We start from the raw sequence: 22,071 nt of genomic DNA, 5'->3' as shown, positions 1-22,071 counted from the left end.
TAGTTTTTTAAAGAAGTAATATTCTTTCTGCTTTATCTGTGGAACTCCTCTAATAGAACTATATGTACCTCAGATGGTTGAATACTAACTTCTTGGGCAAATCTCCCATTGAAATGGATGGTTTACATGGAGGTCTAAAGTGATCCCTCAAGTTAACAATGCGTGGTTTGCTACTTAGTGGTGTTCTGTACCAAAGTCCTGCAGGCTGTAGTCTCTCCCGCCGAAGGAGATAGTGCTGCTGTCAGCAGAGGTGCGGGGTGAAGGGATCCCTCTCAGTCTGGCCAGGTTCTCCAGGATCTGGGAGGGCTTCAGCTGATCCCTCCACTGGTTGGTCCCTGAGCTGTTTTGTAATGTTATATAATTGTTATATCGTATACACCACCGTTCAAAAGTTTGGGGTCACTTAGAAATGTCCTTGTTTTTGAAAGAAAAGCACATTTTCTGTCCATTAAAATAACATCAAATTGATCAGAAATACAGTGTAGACATTATTAATGTTGTAAATGACTATTGTAGCTGGAAACGGCTGATTTTTTATGGAATATCTACATATGTGAACAGGGGCCCATTATCAGCAACCATCACTCCTGTGTTCCGATGGCACGTTGTGTTAGCTAATCCAAGTTTATAATTTTAAAAGGCTAATTTATCATTGCAAAACCCTTTTGCAATTATGTTAGCACAGCTGAAAACTGTTGCCTTCTTTAGACTAGTTGAGTATCTGGAGCATCAGCATTTGTGGGTTCGATTACAGGCTGAAAATGGCCAGAAACAAATAACTTTCTTCTGAAACTCCTCAGTCTATTCTTGTTCTGAGAAATGAAGGCTATTCCATGCGAGAAATTGCCAAGTAACTGAAGATCTCGTACAACGCTGTGTACTACTCCCTTCACTGAAAAGCACAAACTGGCTCTAACCAAAATAGAAAGAGGAGTGGGAGGCCCAGTGCACAACTGAGCAAGAGGACATTAGAGTGTCTAGTTTGAGAAACAGACGCCTCACAAGTCCTCAACTGGCAGCTTCATCAAAGTACCCGCCAAACACCAGTCTCAACGTCAACAATGAGGAGGCGACTCCAGGAGGCTGGCCTTCTATGCAGAGTTGCAAAGAAAAAGCCATATCTCAGACTGGCCAATAAAAAGAAAAGATTAAGATGGGAAAAATAACACAGACACTGGACAGAGGAACTCTGCCTACGCCAGCATCCTGGAGTCGCCTCTTCACTGTTGACTTTGAGACTGGTGTTTTGAGGGTACTATTTAACAAAGCTGCCAGTTGAGAACTTGTGAGGCGTCTGTTACTCAAACTAGACACTCTAATGTACTTGTCTTCTTGCTCAGTTGTGCACCGGGGCCTCCCACTCCTCTTTCTATTCTGGTTAGAGCCAGTTTTTGCTGTTCTGTGAAAGGAGTAGTACACAGCGTTGTACGAGATCTTCAGTTTCTTGGCAATTTTCTTGCATGGAATAGCCTACATTTCTCAGAACAAGAATAGACTGACAAGTTTCAGAAGAAAGTTCTTTGTTTCTGGCCATTTTGAGCCTGCCAGTTTTATTGCTTCTTTAATCAGCACAACAGTTTTCAGCTGTGCTAACATAATTGCAAAAGGGTTTTCTAATGATCAATTAGCCTTTTAAAATTATAAACTTGGATTAGCTAACACAATGTGCCATTGGAACACAGGAGGGATGGTTGCTGATAATGGGCCTCTGTACGCCTATGTAGATATTCCATAAAAAATCTGCCGTTTCCAGCTACAATAGTCATTTACAACATTAACAATGTCTACACTGTATTTCTGATCAATTTGATGTTTTTTAATGGACAAAAATGTGGCTTTTCTTTCAGAAACAAGGACATTTCGAAGTGACGCCAAACTTTTGAACGGTAGTGTAATACAATAGCATTCTATAGTGGGGGCTGGATTTGGCCAGAATAACAGTTGGGCAACTACAGGCAATTAAAAGTCATGAATCATAAATTCAGACACAGTGGGAATCAGAGACACATCATAAAATCAGAGACACAGTGGGAAAGTTGGAATGAGAGACCCTTACAACTGACAGTCGTGCAGACAGACAGACACACGCACACATGTACACTCACATGCAGTAGGACTGTGGCAGGCCACAGTAGGCGCCGAAGCGAGAGAGGAGTCTGTTCTCCAGGTCAATGACCGTCTCTCCCACTTTCTCATCTCGGCTGAGCAAGTCATAGTCGTACACGGCTATCTTCAGGTCTTTGTCTTGAGGGAGGAAACAGGACATCTCAAACATCCTGACACAAGAGGAAGAGATGAGGTTATCTTGGTCAGGTGCACTTCTGTGTGCATTATTGATTTCACTTGGCTGAAACAACTTTATACATTTCAAAACAACTCATTCATCCATCCATCCATTCATTAAGTCCTTCATTCATTCAACAGTTTCAGTGGCATTTTGACCGTTTTCTGTGAGTGAAGGTTTTAGTTAAAACTACTCCTGTAGGCCGTCATTGTAAAATAAGAATTTGTTCTTAACTGACTTGCCTAGTTAAATAAGGTTAAATAAAAATGTTTACCTGCCAAACTCTGGATTGAGGGTGTTTGGTTTGTAGTCATCCCTGTCATCTTTTGTTTTCTTCCCCAAAGAGATCTTGATGTAAGGGTCACACTAAAAAACAAAAACAAACACAAATGTTGAAATATTGTATGGTGTTTGTGTGAGAAAAGGCTATATAAGTCATGTATTTTAATGAGAACTGTTGGTTGGTGAGGGGGAGGGGCAAACTTATGTATATGCGCTGCAAAAACGCTCAGCTGAAAGTTGAAATTAATTCAGCTTTTGACATACGCCTGATCCAGGATCGCGTCGGAAGTGTTCTCGGTGTGTAGAGTCTGTTAGACTGTGTTTGGCGTCCACTCACCATGCCGTTGTTGTCTTTAGGCTGCAGGTCCATGCATCGCACCACGTAGATCCTGACCAGGCACTCCTGCAACCCGCTCTCAGGCAGCTCTCTGAACTGGCGTGGTGGGGCTGGCACCCCTGGGTCATCAGATAGGGGGTACACCCGGAACGAGCCCTACAGCACAGGAGGCACCAGCAGGGTCAGGGGTCAAAAGTCAGGCTAGGTGTCAATACTTAGGCTGGGTTCACATATAAAGTGGAGAAAATAAGGACGTTTTATCATTGGTTCTATGTAACGTTGTTTTCCCCCCGACCAGCTGTATGTGCAGGGCTTTAGTCCATGTCTCCTTGTTATTGAAAACAGGCTCTGGACAGAACTCCCTTGAAAATATATCTTAACAGGATGAATTGTATGCATGAAGGATCATACATTCCTAAAAGAAAAAGAGGTCTGCGATCACCTTGAACTCTCCGACCACTGAGGGGTCGTCGTCCTCATCCTCAGTCTTCCCCCGCTGCAGTCGGAACGTTTTACAGAAATCTGTCAGCCCTCGGAAATCTGGGACCTCCTCCAGCTCCCCTTCATACACCTGAGAAAACACACATCACACTGTTATACACATGAGGACACATACATTAATATGTTGAGGACAAACACACATCACGCAACCTGAAACACCTTAAGACACACACAGATACACAGACACACACATACACACACCCACACCCACACAAATCAAAATGATTGGCTCCCTCGATAAAGTTAACAAAAAAAACAGTATAAAATAAATAATACAAAACACTGAGCTATATTGTTATTTATTATAATACAATTGCTCAGGGAAAGAGACTTTGTTAAACAAGTAATAACAAAAAATCTAAAAAAGATAGGGGTAAAAATGATTGGCACCCGTTTTCAATACTCCAGCACCCTCCCCTTGCGATGATAACAACACCAAGCCATTTTCTAAAATGTTTTATAACATTGGAGAACACATTGAGAGGGATCTTAGACCATTCCTCCGTACAGCATCTTTCCAGTTCCTTGATATCCTTCATCTGCTCTTATGGACTTCCCTCTTCAAGTCAAACCACAGGTTTTCAATGGGGTTCAAGACCGGAGACTGAGATGGCCATAGCAAGATGATGATTTTGTGGCCAAAGAGCTCTATTTTCATGTCATCTGACCATAGCACCGGTTCGAATCAAAGTGCCAATACCATTTAGCAAACTCCAGGCGGTGCTATGGTCAGATGGCATGAAAATAGAGCTCTTTGGCCATGTACACCAGTGGTGGATTTGGAATCGAAAGAAGGATGCATATGCAGAAAATAACCTTAGAGCTACCGTAATATATGGTGGTGGATCTTTGATGTTATGTGGCTATTTTGTTTCCACTGGTCCTGGGACCCTTGTTAAGGTCAACGGCATCATGAACTTTACCAAGTACCAGCATATCTTAGCCAAAAACCTGGTTTCCTCTGCCAGGAGGCTGAAATTTGGCTGCAAGTAAATCTTCTAGCAAGACAATAACCCCAAGCACACATCAAAATCCACAAAGAAATGTTTAATTGACCACAAAATCAACATTTTACAATGGCCATTTCAGTCTCCAGACTTGAACCCCATTTAAAACCTGTGGTTTGAATTGAAGAGGGCAGTCCATAAGCGAAGGACATCAAGGATCTGGAAATATTCTGTATGGAGGAATGGACTAAGGTCTATTGTTAACAAAATCTCTTTCTCTGATCAATTGTACTAGTATAAAATAATATAATTGAGCAATATCTTTGAGCATACAATACAGCACTTGTATTATGAATTTTATACAGTCTTTATTGCTCAATCAATCAATCAATCAAGTTTATTTTATATAGCCCTTCGTACATCAGCTAATATCTCGAAGTGCTGTACAGAGACCCAGCCTAAAACCCCAAACAGCTAGAATGCAGGTGTAGAAGCACGGTGGCTAGGAAAAACTCCCTAGAAAGAGTTTTTCTATTGCTAATCTTTATCAAAGGTGTCAATAATTTGGGACCTGACTGTATGTACAACCCTGATACACCTGAGGCGATACACACAATTCACACCATCATACATATAAGAAAACACACATTTCTCACAGCATCACCATTATACTGGTTGTCGTGTAAAACCCAGGTGGGTGTTAAATATTGATGGAAAAGTCCTATGAACAGTCCTTGTGACCATTGTAAGACAAAAGAGATTTCCAAAAAACCCCCAGGTCAACTCAAACCTTTCAGTCATGGAGACAGAAGTGGTAGAACGTTCTCAAATCAAATCAAATTTTATTAGTCACATACGCATGGTTAGCAGATGTTAATGCGAGTGTAGCGAAATGCTTGTGCTTCTAGTTCCGACAATGCAGTAATAACAACAAGTAATCTAACCTAACAATTCCACAACTACTACCTTATACACGCAAGTGTAAAGGGATAAAGAATATGTACATAAAGATATATGAATGAGTGATGGTACAGAACGGCATAGGCAAGATGCAGTAGATGGTATAGAGTACGGTATATACATATGAGATGAGTACTGTAGGGTATGTAAACATAAAGTGGCATAGTTTAAAGTGGCTAGTGGTACATGTATTACATAAAGATGGCAAGATGCAGTAGATGATATAGAGTACAGTATATACATATACATATGAGATGGGTAATGTAGGGTATGTAAACATTATATTAAGTGGCATTGTTTAAAGTGGCTAGTGGTACATTTTTACATAATTTCCATCAATTCCCATTTTTAAAGTGGCTGGAGTCGAGTCAGTATGTTGGCAGCGGCCGCTAAATGTTAGTGGTGGCTGTTTAACAGTCTGATGGCCTTGAGATAGAAGCTGTTTTTCAGTCTCTCGGTCTCAGCTTTGATGCACCTGTACTGACCTCGCCTTCTGGATGATAGCGGGGTGAACAGGCAGTGGCTTGGGTGGTTGTTGTCCTTGATGATCTTTATGCCCTTCCTGTGACATCGGGTGGTGTAGGTGTCCTGGAGGGCAGGTAGTTTGCCCCCGGTGATGCGTTGTGCAGACCTCACTACCCTCTGGAGAGCCTTACGGTTGTGGGCGGAGCAGTTGCCGTACCAGGCAGTGATACAGCCCGACAGGATGCTCTCGATTGTGCATCTGTAGAAGTTTGTGAGTGCTTTTGGTGACAAGCCGAATTTCTTCAGCCTCCTGAGGTTGAAGAGGCGCTGTTGCGCCTTCTTCACAACAGTGTCTGTGTGGGTGGACCAATTCAGTTTGTCCGTGATGTGTACACCGAGGAACTTAACTTTCCACCTTCTCCACTACTGACCCGTCGATGTGAATAGGGGGATGCTCCCTCTGCTGTTTCCTGAAGTCCACAATCATCTCCTTTGTTTTGTTGACGTTGAGTGTGAGGTTATTTTCCTGACACCACACTCCGAGGGCCCTCACCTCCTCCCTGTAGGCCGTCTCGTCGTTGTTGGTAATCAAGCCTACCACTGTAGTGTCATCCGCAAACTTGATGATTGAGTTGGAGGCGTGCATGGCCACGCAGTCGTGGGTGAACAGGGAGTACAGGAGAGGGCTCAGAACGCACCCTTGTGGGGCCCCAGTGTTGAGGATCAGCGGGGTGGAGATGTTGTTACCTACCCTCACCACCTGGGGGCGGCCCGTCAGGAAGTCCAGGACCCAGTTGCACAGGGCGGGGTCGAGACCCAGGGTCTCGAGCTTGATGACGAGTTTGGAGGGTACTATGGTGTTAAATTCTGAGCTGTAGTCGATGAACAGCATTCTCACATAGGTATTCCTCTTGTCCAGATGGGTTAGGGCAGTGTGCAGTGTGGTTGCGATTGCGTCGTCTGTGGACCTATTGGGTCGGTAAGCAAATTGGAGTGGGTCTAGGGTGTCCGGTAGGGTGGAGGTGATATGGTCCTTGACTAGTTTCTCAAAGCACTTCATGATGACGGAAGTGAGTGCTACGGGGCGGTAGTCGTTTAGCTCAGTTACCTTAGCTTTCTTGGGAACAGGAACAATGGTGGCCCTCTTGAAGCATGTGGGAACAGCAGACTGGGATAAGGATTGATTGAATATGTCCGTAAACACACCAGCCAGCTGGTCTGCGCATGCTCTGAGGACGCGGCTGGGAATGCCGTCTGGGCCTGCAGCCTTGCGAAGGTTAACACGTTTAAATGTTTTACTCACCTCGGCTGCAGTGAAGGAGAGCCCGCAGGTTTTGGTAGCGGGCCGTGTCAGTGGCACTGTATTGTCCTCAAAGCGGGCAAAAAAGTTATTTAGCCTGTCTGGGAGCAAGACATCCTGGTCCGCGACGGGGCTGGTTTTCTTTTTGTAATCCGTGATAGACTGTAGACCCTGCCACATACCTCTTGTGTCTGAGCTGTTGAATTGCGACTCTATTTTGTCTCTGTACTGGGACTTAGCCTGTTTGATAGCCTTGCGGAGAGAATAGCTACACTGTGTGTATTCGGTCATGTTTCTGGTCACCTTGCCCTGGTTAAAAGCAGTGGTTCGCGCTTTCAGTTTCACGCGAATGCTGCCGTCAATCCACGGTTTCTGGTTTGGGAATGTTTTAATCGTTGCTGTGGGTACGACATCGTCAATGCACTTCCTAATGAACTCGCTCACCGAATCAGCATATTCTTCAATGTTGTTGTTGGACGCAATGCGGAACATATTCCAATCCGCGTGATCGAAGCAGTCTTGAAGCGTGGAATCAGATTGGTCGGACCAGCGTTGAACAGACCTGAGCGCGGGAGCTTGTTGTTTTAGTTTCTGTTTGTAGGCTGGAATCAACAAAATGGAGTCGTGGTCAGCTTTTCCGAAAGGAGGGCGGGGGAGGGCCTTATATGCGTCGCGGAAGTTAGTATAACAATGATCCAGGGTTTTACCAGCCCTGGTAGCACAATCGATATGCTGATAGAATTTAGGGAGTTTTGTTTTTAGATTAGCCTTGTTAAAATCCCCAGCTACGATGAATGCAGCCTCAGGGTGTGTGGTTTCCAGTTTACAAAGAGTCAGATAGAGTTCGTTCAGGGCCATCGATGTGTCTGCTTGGGGGGAATATATACGGCTGTGAATTTGATCGAAGAGAATTCCCTTGGTAGATAATGCGGTCGACATTTGATTGTGAGGAGTTCTAGATCAGGTGAACAGAATGACTTGAGTTCCTGTGTGTTGTTATGATGATCACACCACGTCTCGTTAATCATGAGGCATACCCCCCCGCCCCTCTTCTTACCAGAAAGATGTTTGTTTCTGTCGGCGCGATGCGTGAAGAAACCAGCTGGCTGCACCGACTCCGTTAGCGTCTCTTGAGTTAGCCATGTTTCCGTGAAGCAGAGCACGTTGCAATCCCTGATGTCTCTCTGGAATGTTACCCGTGCTCGGATTTCATCAACCTTATTGTCAAGAGACTGGACATTGGCGAGTAGTATGCTAGGGAGTGGAGCGCGATGTGCCCGTCTCCGAAGCCTGACCAGGAGACCGCTACGTTTGCCCCTTTTACGGCGTCGCGTAGGGTCGCCGGCTGGGATCAGATCCATTGTATTGGGTGGAAGGCAAAACACTGGATCCGTTTCGGGAAAGTCATATTCCTGGTAGGAACGATGGTTAGTTGACGTTAATCGTATATTCAGTAGTTCCTCCCGACTGTATGTAATGAAACCTAAGATCACCTGGGGTACCAATGTAAGAAATAACACATAAAAAAACAAAATACTGCATATTTTCCAAGGAATGCGAAGCGAGGCGGCCATCTCGGTCGGCGCTGTACCTTTAGGGTGTCGTATCCTTTTTCGAGGTACGGCCCACACTTCTCGTGCTCTCCCACAGAGGCATAGAACTTACTCCACCAGTCAACTGCCTCCTCCTCCTGCAAAACAGGCAGACTCAAATAAGCCTCAATAACAGCACATTTTGACTCTTGTCAAATCCTTGATTCTTTCCATCCTTGATCATATGTATTCACAAAAGGAAAAATCTCACCTTCTCTTTGTGGAGCTAAGAAGAAAAACAGAATACAATCATCAGAACGTGTAACCACACAACACATTAGCCTGATCCCAGATCTGTTTGTACCATCTTGTCAACTCTTTGTCACTCATTATCATGCCAAGCTATTTTCACAAGACAGCAGAAACAGCATGGCACCCAGGCTACAGTGCTGGTACATTTCTGATAAAACAACACAACACAAGCTAATACTGTAAAGTCCTTTTTAAGTTTTACAGTAGCTACCTCAGTATTGAGGATGGGCCTATCCTCCATGTTAATGATGATGTCTCCTTGAGTTGCTGCCATCATGGCCACTATTACAATAATACATAAGAGAAAAGAAATGGGGTAGTAAATAGATGTGACACATACAGTACAGTACTTTAGCAATGTTGTGTGTGTATCTGCTGTGCACATTCGTGCATACGTTCATGCGTATTTGTGTGCGTGCATACGTGGTTCTGTTTGTATGCGTGTACCTTTGGAAGACATGGCCACCTCAGCATTGGTGACGTAAGGGTCACAGCGGAATTCCTCCAGGGAGAGGGTACACTGGCCCACAATGGGCTTCCTGCCGAACGGCCGGTGGTCGATCACCTTCAGAACGATGGGAGGGGTGTACATCTCCTCTTTGGGTAGGAGCTGGGGGGAGGGGGGTTAGGGTTAACCTGGCTCAGACAACTCACAGTGTTACACAGTGATACAGAAACAACATTTTACATATCCATATTAGACATTGAGCAGACGGTCTTAGCGACTTACAGTTAGTGCATGAACTATAGGATCAAATCAAAGACAATCAATCAATTAAACAGAAAGCATAATTAGTCAGCTTAAATGCAGAGACATTTAAACTGGTTTATCTTAATGGTTGTCAAACATTTCAACCTAAGTAATTATTTATTGGGATGGAAAATGCATCAATAATTGGGGTCCTTCAGGCTGGAATCTGTAGTGGTGATACTTCCACGTCCGTTTGAGATATTACAACAACAAAGACGTTATTTCCAACAACGAACGCTGTTTACTTGGTTCTGACATCATTGCAGGAATGATAGAACATCAGAGTATGTACTAGGATTTTTTTTTTTACCATGATGATGGATGCTCATCTCCTCTGTTACAAAAACATTAACAGGGGCCTGGGGAGACCGCAGGTTAGCATTTTTTGTCATGAATAATTTTCTGGAGGCAGCTCTGCAGTGTGGTCACTAGCTGGCACAGTCACAAAGTCATAAAATCTCATTTTAAACCTAACCTTAACATTAACCACACTGCTAACCCTAATGCCTAACCCTAACCTTAAATTAAGACCAAAAAGCTCATTTTAGTTTTCATGAATTTTTACAATAGAGCCAATTTTGACTTTGCAGCTTGCCGAAAGGTTGCTGGATCGAATCCCTGAGCTGACAAGGTAAAAATCTGTCGTTCTGCCCCTGAGCAAGGCACTTAATCCGCTGTTCCCCAGGCGCTGAAGACGTGGATGTCGATTAAGGCAGCCCTCCGCACCTCTCTGATTCAGAGGGGTTGGAATAAATGCAGAAGACACATTTCAGTTGAAGGCATTCAGTTGTACAACTGACTATGCATTTCCCTTTCCTATCTAAGGGGAAATTGCTCAGTTCTGCCTCCAGGACAATAAACGTCAACCTGCGAGGCGACCAGTGACGCCTTTCGTGGATTTCAGCTTTAAAGATTAGCCTGGTCCTAGATCTGTTTGTGTTGTCTTGATAGCTCCTATGGTCACTGTCAATGTCAAACACAAACACATCTGAGACCAAACTAGTTAAGTATCACCTACAAATCTACAGTACATATGGTATACAATTAAAATACCAGTAAATACCACTCAAATATAGCACATTTATGTCACGTTCATTCAGTCACTTTGTTGACATTGAGAGCATTTGTCTTTTCCTTCCAGTCCCTGATAATAGTAGTATATCTCATGGAGAGAACTGGTATACAGTACACTGAGTTTGAAGGGAAGTTGCAGTACCACTTTAAAGAAGAGGACAGATCCGGGGAAGTTGGGGTTCTTCTTGATGTTCTTGATGACGGCCGTCTGGACGACCTCCCCCCCACACTCCACCATGAGACTGGGAGAGGTGACTGTGGCCAACTGGTAGGTCTTCATGTTCCTCAGACCCCAGGCTAAGACCTAGGACACAACACACACACACACCGCATACACATAAGCACGAGTGTGCATGTGCACGAGTGTGCATGTACACACACACACGCGCGCACGCGGGCACACAGAGGAGAATGTGTGTGTGTCTTCACGTGCACGAATGTGTAGTTGTGTGTGTGTGTGTGTGTGTGTGTGTGTGTGTGTGTGTGTGTGTGTGTGTGTGTGTGTGTGTGTGTGTGTGTGTGTGTGTGTGTGTGTGTGTGTGTGATGGTGTTGTGGGCTGCCTGAGGCCTCACCTCGATGGCGGTAAGCTGCACGACAGGCCTGATTCCCTGGGGAACCATGTAGAGTGTTGCTCCTCGTCTGGGGGGCACCAGGGGCAAGTCACTCTCATTGGCCTAAAAGTAACATGAATCAATCAATTAAATGTATTTTATATTGTGATCTTCACAAAAAAAGTGCTCTACAGTAACTCGACCTGGACTGGAGTTGGTGGAAGTTGCACCAACCACTGACACACAGTCAGATATTTTTCACCCGCCTGGCGCGTGAGGTTAGGGGTAGAGAAATCTTTGGTTAGGAGCAACTTTCACCGTAACAACACTGCAACACTGGGCACTACCCAGCTAGCATATCTGCTTCATTGGAAGTTTCCCTTTCCTATCTAAGGAGAAATTGCTCAGTTCTGCCTCCAGGACAACAAACGTCAACCTGCGAGGCGACCAGTGACGCCTTTCGTGGATTTCAGCTTTAAAGATTAGCCTGGTCCTAGATCTGTTTGTGTTGTCTTGATAGCTCCTATGGTCATTGTCAATGTCAAACACAAACATATCTGAGACCAAACTAGTTAAGTATCACCTACAAATCTACAGTACATATGGTGTACAGTTAAAATACCAGTAATACCACTCAAATATAGTACATTTATGTCACGTTCATTCAGTCACTTTGTTGACATCGAGAGCATTTGTCTCTTCCTTCCAGTCCCTGATAATAGTAGTATATCTCATGGAGAGAACTGTTATACAGTACACTGAGTTTGAAGGGAAGTTGCAGTACCACTTTAAAGAAGAGGACAGATCCGGGAAAGTTTTTGCTTCATTGGAAATTGTGGGAACGTACTTTTTTGGTTTCACATTTGTTCTGGTAGAGAAGCCATAAGAGAAGCCACGTTCTTAGAACGTAAGAGAAAATTTCACCTGTTCTGGGAACGCACATTCTTAAGTTGCAGGGAGGTTCTGAGAATGTTTTATTATGGTTCTCTGAAAGTTTCCCTGGCAGGTTTTCTAAACTTTCAGAGAATAGAAATTCTAGGTTATTTGAAGACAATTAAAAAACCTTCTGAGACTTTTAATAAAACTGCTAGCTAAGTTGGAGTTCAAAACAGTTAACCCAAAGCACAGATAGGACACATGAAAATGAATTTGCTTAGGCATTAATCATGCATTTATTGTGGCACAGCATCAGTGAGATGCAAACCTATGAGCTTCTGTTCTCTATCCATGGAATTAGCCCACTGCACCACCAGGTTGGAGCTAGCATGCCATATTCTTTTTAATTCATACAAAGGTGTTAATTTTAGTCTACAAACAGACCCCATTTCAAAGGAAACAAGTACACATTAAGATCAGGTGTGGCCAATTAGTGGGCATAGCCAACACACCTGAACACTCTTAACAAGACAGAGGATAGAGAGAGTTTTGTTGATGCTGAGAATAATGGAATGTATATGTTTTTAACATACATTCTAAAAACTTTCTCTGAGCGTTGCAAACAAACGTTTCGTTAATGTTCTCCGAACAATTTGACAACATGACTTTAAATAGAACCATGAGGAAACCTGTAAGAAAAGTTATTCTGAAGTACTGAAATTCCCACAGAAGAATGTTGTTTCTTAACGTTCTCGGAAATATTGCAGAACATTCCCAATGTCAAACAAATTGGAGAACGTTCCTAGAACATCACCAGCATTGTAATTGAATGTAACCATCTTTGAACTTTTGGAAACGTTCTGTTAAAGTAATGAAATACCAAGAAAATAACGTTTTTTATCAGGTTCCTTAAATGTGCTGAGAATGTTCCAAGACCAAGCCACTATCCAGCACCATTCCCAGAAAGTTGCGGGAAGGTTTTATGCAAAATAACCATAGGATCACGAAGCTTTCACCAAGCTCTAAGAAACATACGGTTCTCAGAACATTTTGTGCTAGCTGGGTAGTACTTTACCTTGTCTTTCAGCAATAGCTCGGCAGCCACCAGCATCTCTCCTGCGCTGCGGCCTTTCTTGGTGACGGGGAACCACAGCAGTTTGGGGGAGACCACTGTGCCGAGGTTCAGCTTTACCACAGGGGGACACGTACAGCGGCCCATGGCCTCGTCTTTACCCTGTGAGTCGGACACAGCACAGGGATATGTAGCATCTACATTTACATTTTAGTACATTTAGCAGACACTCTTTATCAGAGCGACTTGCAATCAGTGCATTCAACTAAAGTAGGCAAAACAACCACATATCCAGATAATTTCAAGTAAAACCTTAAAAAATAACTAGCTAATAGTACAAGAGTAAGAGTAAAGAAAAACACAAACACAAGTTATTTTTTATTTTTTTGTCGACAAGGACGAAGATGCTTCCAACATACATGCTTAAAAGAAAAATAATAACAGATAGCTAGATAAGTATCAACTGCTTGCACTAGTCAAAAACAATGGTACCGAAATATTCTTGAACTTACAATATGACACTGTTGAAATAGACAGGGCTGGATAGAGATAGCCCCCTTTTTTTCAATTTTCACCTAAATGACATACCCAAATCTAACTGCCTGTAGCTCAGGCCCTGAAGCAAGGTTATGCATTTTCTTGGTACCATTTGAAAGGAAAACAATTTGACGTTTGTGGAAATGCAAGATACAATGTGTGTACCACCATCTTTGAAATGCAAGAGAAAGGTCACAGTTCTAGCCATCACTCTGGTTGTAATTCCGATAGTGTCCACAAGATGGTGTATATGCAAAGTTTCAGATGGAAAACTTGAAGTATCAGTGAACTACAATACTTTTAATGTGAAGTCCCCAAGTACATTTGGGCAAATCGTGAAGAGACATTCGCATTCATATTACATTTTTCTGCAAGAATATCGTCAAATCTGTATACTTTGACTTTGATTTAACTTTCAAAGTATTAGTAGCCATATTATAAGTTCAACATTTGCAAAACAACCCGTTTTCATAACTTCATAACTCTGAATATCCTTATGATTTTTGTCCAAAATGAAAAGGCATGCTGTCGTACAAGGTTAGTAGCTACATTTTACGACATATACATGGTTTCCGGATATTCCCGTAAATCCCAGCACATTGTCTATCTAGCTAGCTTTGTTTGACCCCGATTGGTGCTTATTTGACAAAGATACAGTCGTTCAAGTGATGACCGCTCGCGTCATCGGCGTGCCATGAAGGCGTCGCTCTCTGACCAAATATGGTGTCCTATAGAATAAACTACACCTCTAATGATATAGTGAAGTCTTGTTACCTTCTATGATCTCTGAGGAATACATAAAAACGTGATTTGGCTGGTTGAAACAACGTTTAGGATGAGATTTTCACAGATTCCTTTCTTTGCAAATTGAACGTGTAGAAATACAAAATCGATCGTGCATGCTATATGGACCTTTTTAGGAAATGAAAAAGGATTTTATCTAACAAAACGACACTTCATGTTATCTCTGGGACCCTTTGGATGATACATTCTGAAATCTTGCTCTGATTTAAGTACACATGTCACCTTCAGAGGTGAATTTATCAAACCTATCGCGGTGGAAAAAGTTTTTGCTGTTAGGAGCTCTCCTCAAACAATAGCATGGCATTTTTTCGCAGTAATAGCTACCGTAAATTGGACAGTGCAGTTATATTAACAATAATTTAAGCTTTCAGCCGATAAAAGACACTTTTATGTACCGACATTTGTTGTTTCTCTAAAATCTGTGATCTTGACATAACGTGCTGCATGATTTATAACTGTCCCGTTGACTGAATGCCGATCCTTAAGAAGTTTTTATCAGGGCACAGGTGAATAAGTCCAGGTGAACAGGCAGTGGATGGAAATTGACGGGTGTAACGTATTGACTTGACTTGGACTCACAGGATTCATTGAAATGTACTTAGTGGTGGTCGCACACATTGACCACATACATAAGTGTATCACATGTATGTACAGTGCTCGGCTGGTATTGCACCACTAAGTATTGCTAACACACTACAACTGGTAGGGTAAGTGAGGGTAGGATAGGGTACATACCACCTGGTCACTGTCGTAGAGCTCCAGCACCACATTGGGGGGGTTGTGTGCAATGGTCTGGGGGTCTCCATAGATCTCGATGTCATTAAAGATGAGGGTCTGGTCCCAGGTGGGGTTCAGAGTGGCCCTGATGACCTCTGTGGTCTTACTCACATGGAGGAAGGACACATGGGCGTAGGGATCTGAAGCAGGAGACCAGAGCACAGTCATTGTATTGATAAAACGGATTTAATCAGCTAGTGGTTCAATTACAACTGCTGTGAGGATCGGGTTACGCTTCCACCTCCAACTCTCTCTTTCCGCATGCAATGTTAGTGGTAGCAACCCAGTCTTTTCCCACTATCATTGCTTAAAGTGCTAGCCAGGAGATTGTGGACGGTGCTCAATAACTAGCTAACAAACAAATGGTTTGGATGAAACAACCCGCTTGGTAAGTTGAAAAAAAAAGAAGTGAGCTATCCATTTATCTACATTTTATGATGTTCCTCACCTGAGAAGCTGTCCCTGTCCATGGCGATGAGATTCCTGGCCTGATAGACATACACCCTCAGATGGTACATATACGACCCTGAAGAGAGAGAGTGATAGTGATTTAATGTAATCTGCAAAGTGTGGTCCCAGACTTCCTGAGAGGAAGAGCAGTGGAGTGGAGGAATCTGAGGAGAAATCAACATTTAGGCTGCGGCCAGACAGAGATTCTCCGTAAAAAAACAACAACATTTGGCGCAGTGTTTTTTCTAGTGGAGGCATACCTTCACGAACAAAGCAGATGATGAATGTATATCTGTCAACAACAATGCTGATGTTGTCCATCTTGTTAAGTATGCAACTTGTATGCAAAATGTGTAAATTAGTTCACTTTTTTAATGGACAAACCGGACCGTGACCAATGCATATGTGTTTTTCATACTCTTTCATCTACCTCTGTGTGGCCACAGCCTTAATCACTTAATCAGTGTCTGCAATCAGCTGGCATGGGTCAATGTTACTCACGGTCAAAGTTACAGGAAACGGTGGGTGTGTTGGCACCAAACAGTCTGGCTGCATCCTTCTTACTGGCCTTCTCATCAACATCTACCCCCTGTAGACAAAACACAGAGGCTGTGTTTACAAAGACACCCCCAGTCTGATCTTTTCCCACTGATTGGTCTTTTGACCAATCAGATCAGCTCTTTTGCCAATAAGTGGGAAAAAGATCAGAATTGGGCTGCCTGTGTAAACGCAGCCAGAGAGACCAGTTCAGAACAGGGCTAGCAATGCCTTCATTAGAGAGACAGGTAATTCCAGAGTAATGAATGTTGAATTTTTATTTTATTTTACCTTTATTTAACTAGGCAAGTCAGTTAAGAACAAATTCTTATTTTCAATGACAGCCTAGGAACAGTGGGTTCAGGGGCTGAACAACAGATTTTTACCTTGTCAGCTCGGGGATTCAATCTTGCAACCCTTCGGTTACTTGTCCAACGCTCTAACCACTAGGCTACCTGCCGCCTGAATACATTTGTCTTTATTTAATAGTTATTACTTTATTATGATCATCCATTAGGAAAATATGTGCATTGATTAAGCTCATCATGACATGACATCAGGACATAATAACACAACCAACACAACCACGGCCCAGTCCCAGAAAAATTTACCCTAGATCCTACCCCCTAGACACAAGATTTTAGACTATTGGACCCTGCTGGAGCTATAACGATATTGCTTAAATCTATCCAATCCTCTTGAATCTCCATAAGTGTCCAGGGACTAGGGGTTTGGGTTTGTTTCTGGATTGGGCCCATGATGGTACAGCAGCACAAATAGCACAACACCATGAATAAAATTTGATTTGATTTGATTTGAAATAAATAGGGCATGAGTCAACTCTGGTCTAATCTGTGCCTTTTGAGTGCTTTGCCAACCAGGATCACTGGGCAGGAAGGGGCAGATGGAGGAGAATGCTGAGAGGATATTATAATCAAGATAACACACTAAAAGGCACTTGGCCAAATTCCATTGTATTATCATGGACAGGGTTTCCCAAAGCCTTTTGATGGGTTCTGACTTTTAGATATGAAATACACTTATTCATGTCACTGAGGGAGAGATGGGAATGTATAACGTTTACATTCTGTCAGGATATGTTATTGTTAGCCATCAGGGATCCTATGGGAGAAGAGACATAGTCTGGTACAAGTCAACATGACAGCCGTGAGTTGGGGAGGAGTGAGTCCTTTGGGACAGAGGTCTGGTTAGATGAAGTGAGGAAGAACATATATTACTAATCTTCTTGATAGCAACTGTAACGGCGGTCCTCCTCCTCTTCGCCCGAAAAGGAGGAGTATTGATCGAACCAAGGCGCAGTGGAGTTTGAACACATAATTTATTAAAGAAAACACGAACTTAACTAAACTAACAAAACAACAAACGGTGAAGACAGACCTAGACGACGAACTCACATAAAACAAGAAGAACGCACGAATAGGGAACAGACTACATAAACCGAACAAACCGTAAACAGTCCCGTATGGTGCAAACATATACACAGACACTGAAGACAATCACCCACAACGAACACTGTGACAACGCCTACCTAAATATGACTCCTAATTAGAGGAACGCCAAACACCTGCCTCTAATTAAGAGCCATACCAGGCAACCCAAAACCAACACAGAAACAAAAAACATAGAATGCCCACCCAACCTCACGTCCTGACCAACTAACACACATAACAAACTAACATAAATAGGTCAGGAACGTGACAGCAACAGAGGTGTATTGGCTGTTCAGATGTGTAACAAGGGACTCAGCATAGGAGAAATGGTTAAATACCAGTGCTTGTGTGAATATGTTCCTTGTCTTATGCAGCTGTATGACCCAGTGGGTGAATAATAAACTTGAATAAGCGTGCGTGAGTTTTTTACTCTCTTTAACTAGAACCTAACACTTTGTAGCTAAAGTAGTATTTTATTTCTCTCCACAACACAGTCACACAGCTGGGAGAGAGCAACACTTATAAAAATGATGATTGATAGTCCATCTTCGGCGAGTGAAAAAAACAACATTTGTAAAATGAAGCACTTTTGATGTACTTTGATGTGTGGTATGAGACTAGTTTAAGTCTAGCCTTCCTGTGTAGTCAATTGTTTTTGAACTCAGAAGACGTTACTGACCAGCGCCCCCTCCAGTTTGAAGATGGCTGACGCTCCTATTCCATCTGACGGAGCCATCTTGCGTCTCCAGCGGCGACGGCGGAATGTGTCAGACGAACGCTCCTTCCTGTGGAACTTCCAGCCAATCAAGGACGAGTATTCCCAGCCTTCGCCGGGATCCCGCCTCTGTAGAGTCAACGGAGAGGCATTGGACAGTGTGTAAGAACTAGAACTTTAGCCCTTGAAATTGACATACAGACACACATGCTTCCACTCTACCCTGCACACTAAACATTTTCCTCCTCTCTTCTTCTATAACCGCTTCCTTCTCCTCCATCCTCCTTACCCTTCTTCTCTTCCTCCTTCCCCTCCTTCCTCTTCCTCCTACCCTCCTCCTCTTCCTGCTCTTCCTCCCTTACCTCCCCATCTTCCTTCTCCTCCTCTTCCTTCTCCTCATTCATTTCCTCCTCCTCTTCCTTCTCCCTCCCTCCCTCCCCTCCCCTTCCTCCTCCTCCCTCCGCTTCTCTTCTTCCTCCTCCGCTCACCTCAGGTGCTGCTTTAGTGTCTGCTATTTTCCTGCGTGGTCGTAAGAGTCTCTTCCTGCGGTGGATGTGGTACATCTTCTCTGCTGCTCCCCAGGACTTGGGCTTGTCATCGGGGGGAATAGTGACGCCATACTCCCAACCTGGTACACAACACACACAGTGACAAACAGTATACAGAGTCAGAGGACATTCAGCTTTATACTGTAGTATCATATTGGTTATAATAGGTAAAGTCAAAATACAGTACAGAAGAGGTGTATCAATTAAATTGATAATTTAATCCTTAAACAATATTGATTGTTTGATTGAAACAAGTATACAGCAGTACACCATAAAATCAATCCCAGTGTTAGCATCTGGGTTATGGATATGAAGGAGAATAATTCCACTGCTTCTTTACCTTTCTCATCCACAGCCCTGTTGCTGTCGAAGCTCCAGTCATCCTCCCACGTCCAGCCAGCAGGACACTCTATCTCCCCTGGACTCTGGCTCTTCTGCCCATTCTACACAGAACAGTCACAGTCAGTCACTTCCAACATTACACAATGGCTGTATATCAACATGTGACAATGATACCACATACAACATCAAAACAATACAGAGACACTGTTTATAAAAGTAGGGAAGTAGCACTCTATTTTCCCATCTGGGTATTCTGTGTGGGGAGGGATTGATTCACATTGGTTTCTAGTCTCCTATCAAGTATTTAACTAAGCCTCTATATTTATGGGATTCACTGAAACAAGCACCACCGTGGAAAAAGGTAGCTGGCTGTGTAAACTCCCCGACATCAAACAATAAGTTTGATAACATCAAGGCTACGCAGCCTGAAATCCAGACCTGTTTTCATTCCTTGTACTCGGTGTCATATGCCAAACAGTCTGGACATTTGGCCATTTCAACGTTCAATATGCAGAATTTTAAGAACAACTATAAATACTGTTGTTAAGAAACAACTTTTATTTTATTTTTAGATACAATTCTTAGCATGACAAGGAGAGACAAAAAGTGGAAACATGACAGTGACAGTGAGTGATATGTGCATAAAATGAATCCAGGGAAGAGCACCTGTCGCTACGTAGTCTAATCAAATTGCAAGGGAAACAGACGAAATGGCTTCAGTTTCGTTGGCCTCTTTTTGTAAGAAAAAGAGAACATACAATTTCATCCTAAAAGGAGAATTAATGTGACACTTAGGGGTCTCAGCTTTACGTCTCAGTGTTACATATCTATTCCCTCTTGTAGATAGAGGGGTCTGGGTACAGGCGACAGGGTTGTCTCTAGCAATAGTGTGTGTCTTGCTCTTGTCTCACCACGTCTGTGAAGGGGTCGGCAGCAGGCTTCCACTCCCCGCCAATGAAACGTGTCTCGTTCTGGAAGACCTCGTCTGTGAACTCTGTGTGCCCCGCGTCTGCTTCTGTTAGCAGGCTGAATCACACAGACACACACGTTTGTTTCACTATCCTTGTGGGGACCAAACAATTCATTCCCATTCAAAATCCTATTTTCCTTAACCCCTACCCCTATCCCCTAAACCTACCCCTAACCCCTAACCCAAACCCTAACTCCTAAACCTAACCCTAATTGTAACCCTAACCCTAAACCTAACCTATAAGCCTAAAATAGCCTTTTTCCTTGTGGGGATCGGCGAAATGTCCCCACTTGTCAAAATGTTCCTGGTTTTACTATCCCTGTGAGGAGAAAAATTGCAAGATTTTGTTATAATACTTTATTGCATCAAATGGTTGTTTTATTCGACAGAATAGAGTATTCTTATAGTTATTGTGTGTGTGTTCTACTGAGGATGGGCCTCTGGGAGATGACAGGAGATTTACGATGTCTTTGGGTGATAAAACCTAAAGAGCATTCCAGAGCATGAGTTAATGTTTCTGTTCGATACCATACCAGAGAGAGATGGTTCCAGTTTGGAGTCAGAGGGCCAGACACTGGTCTATACAATGAAAACTGTTGACACAGCAGATGCTGTCTGCTATGTATTATAGGTATCTTTCATACAAATCTTAACCTTGTGACCCATTCTATTTATCTGTTGTTCGTCATGTAGGTTGAAAGTAGTGTATCTTGGCTATAAAAGACCTTTGTACTTTTGTCTCGCCGCTCTCAACGGAACATTAGAGATGGTGATTCGTCGACAAGCCATCGCTATTGCAAAGCTCTCACTATTAAAGATGTAGTTTAAGTATAACTCTGACTTGTGTGATAAGTGTGTCTCTCCTCATTTGAAGTAAAGAAATTAACCACCACAACTTCTGGTCCCCACAAGGATAGTAAAACCAAACACAGACATACACATCACAAATAGCGGGCTTGATCCCACTAACCTATAGAGTACTGTCAGCTGGAGCTAAGACCAGGAATGCTCACCTCTAGTGTAAAGAAGGTGGGATTACAGAACCACTGAAGAAATGTCTTGAAAAAGATCAAATCAACCAAATCAATGAGGTAACTGTGTCTGGGGAAAGGTCAAATCAACCAAATCAATGAGGTAACTGTCTGGGGAAAGGTCAAATCGACCAAATCAATGAGGTAACTGTCTGGGGAAAGGTCAAATCAACCTAATCAATGAGGTAACTGTCTGGGGAAAGGTCAAATCAACCTAATCAATGAGGTAACTGTGTCTGGGGAAAGGTCAAATCGACCAAATCAATGAGGTAACTGTCTGGGGAAAGGTCAAATCAACCTAATCAATGAGGTAACTGTGTCTGGGGAAAGGTCAAATCGACGAAATCAATGAGGTAACTGTCTGGGGAAAGGTCAAATCGACCAAATCAATGAGGTAACTGTGTCTGGGGAAAGGTCAAATCGACCAAATCAATGAGGTAACTGTGTCTGGGGAACGGTCAAATCGACCAAATCAATGAGGTAACTGTGTCTGGGGAAAGGTCAAATCGACCAAATCAATGAGGTAACTCTCTGGGGAAAGGTCAAATCGACCAAATCAATGAGGTAACTGCCTGGGGAAAGGTCAAATCAACCTAATCAATGAGGTAACTGTCTGGGGAAAGGTCAAATGAACCAAATCAATGAGATAACTGTCTGGGGAAGT

General features: G+C 43.1%; 1 protein-coding gene across 1 annotated transcript in view; it reads right to left on the bottom strand.

Annotated features, from left to right (window-relative positions):
• LOC129833088 (myoferlin-like) overlaps positions 1-22,071 on the bottom strand; it is a 65,096-nt gene that overhangs the window by 10,906 nt on the left and 32,119 nt on the right. The window contains exons 27-45 of the mRNA XM_055897379.1: positions 20,318-20,432; positions 19,405-19,507; positions 19,005-19,144; positions 18,481-18,645; positions 16,315-16,402; positions 15,812-15,889; positions 15,322-15,503; positions 13,249-13,407; positions 11,319-11,420; positions 10,888-11,049; positions 9,368-9,530; positions 9,132-9,202; positions 8,880-8,894; positions 8,668-8,766; positions 3,346-3,474; positions 2,904-3,059; positions 2,559-2,650; positions 2,106-2,276; positions 192-340 (exon numbers count right to left, since the gene is read on the bottom strand). Coding sequence (XP_055753354.1) covers positions 192-340; positions 2,106-2,276; positions 2,559-2,650; positions 2,904-3,059; positions 3,346-3,474; positions 8,668-8,766; positions 8,880-8,894; positions 9,132-9,202; positions 9,368-9,530; positions 10,888-11,049; positions 11,319-11,420; positions 13,249-13,407; positions 15,322-15,503; positions 15,812-15,889; positions 16,315-16,402; positions 18,481-18,645; positions 19,005-19,144; positions 19,405-19,507; positions 20,318-20,432 — 2,339 coding nt within the window. The remainder of the gene's footprint in view (positions 1-191; positions 341-2,105; positions 2,277-2,558; positions 2,651-2,903; positions 3,060-3,345; positions 3,475-8,667; positions 8,767-8,879; positions 8,895-9,131; positions 9,203-9,367; positions 9,531-10,887; positions 11,050-11,318; positions 11,421-13,248; positions 13,408-15,321; positions 15,504-15,811; positions 15,890-16,314; positions 16,403-18,480; positions 18,646-19,004; positions 19,145-19,404; positions 19,508-20,317; positions 20,433-22,071) is intronic.

The sequence above is a fragment of the Salvelinus fontinalis genome, chromosome 34, assembly GCF_029448725.1.
Source record: "Salvelinus fontinalis isolate EN_2023a chromosome 34, ASM2944872v1, whole genome shotgun sequence".
NCBI classification, from domain to species: domain Eukaryota; kingdom Metazoa; phylum Chordata; class Actinopteri; order Salmoniformes; family Salmonidae; genus Salvelinus; species Salvelinus fontinalis.
The sequence above is the reverse complement of the archived record's forward strand: the minus strand, read 5'-3'. Positions and strand labels throughout refer to the sequence as shown.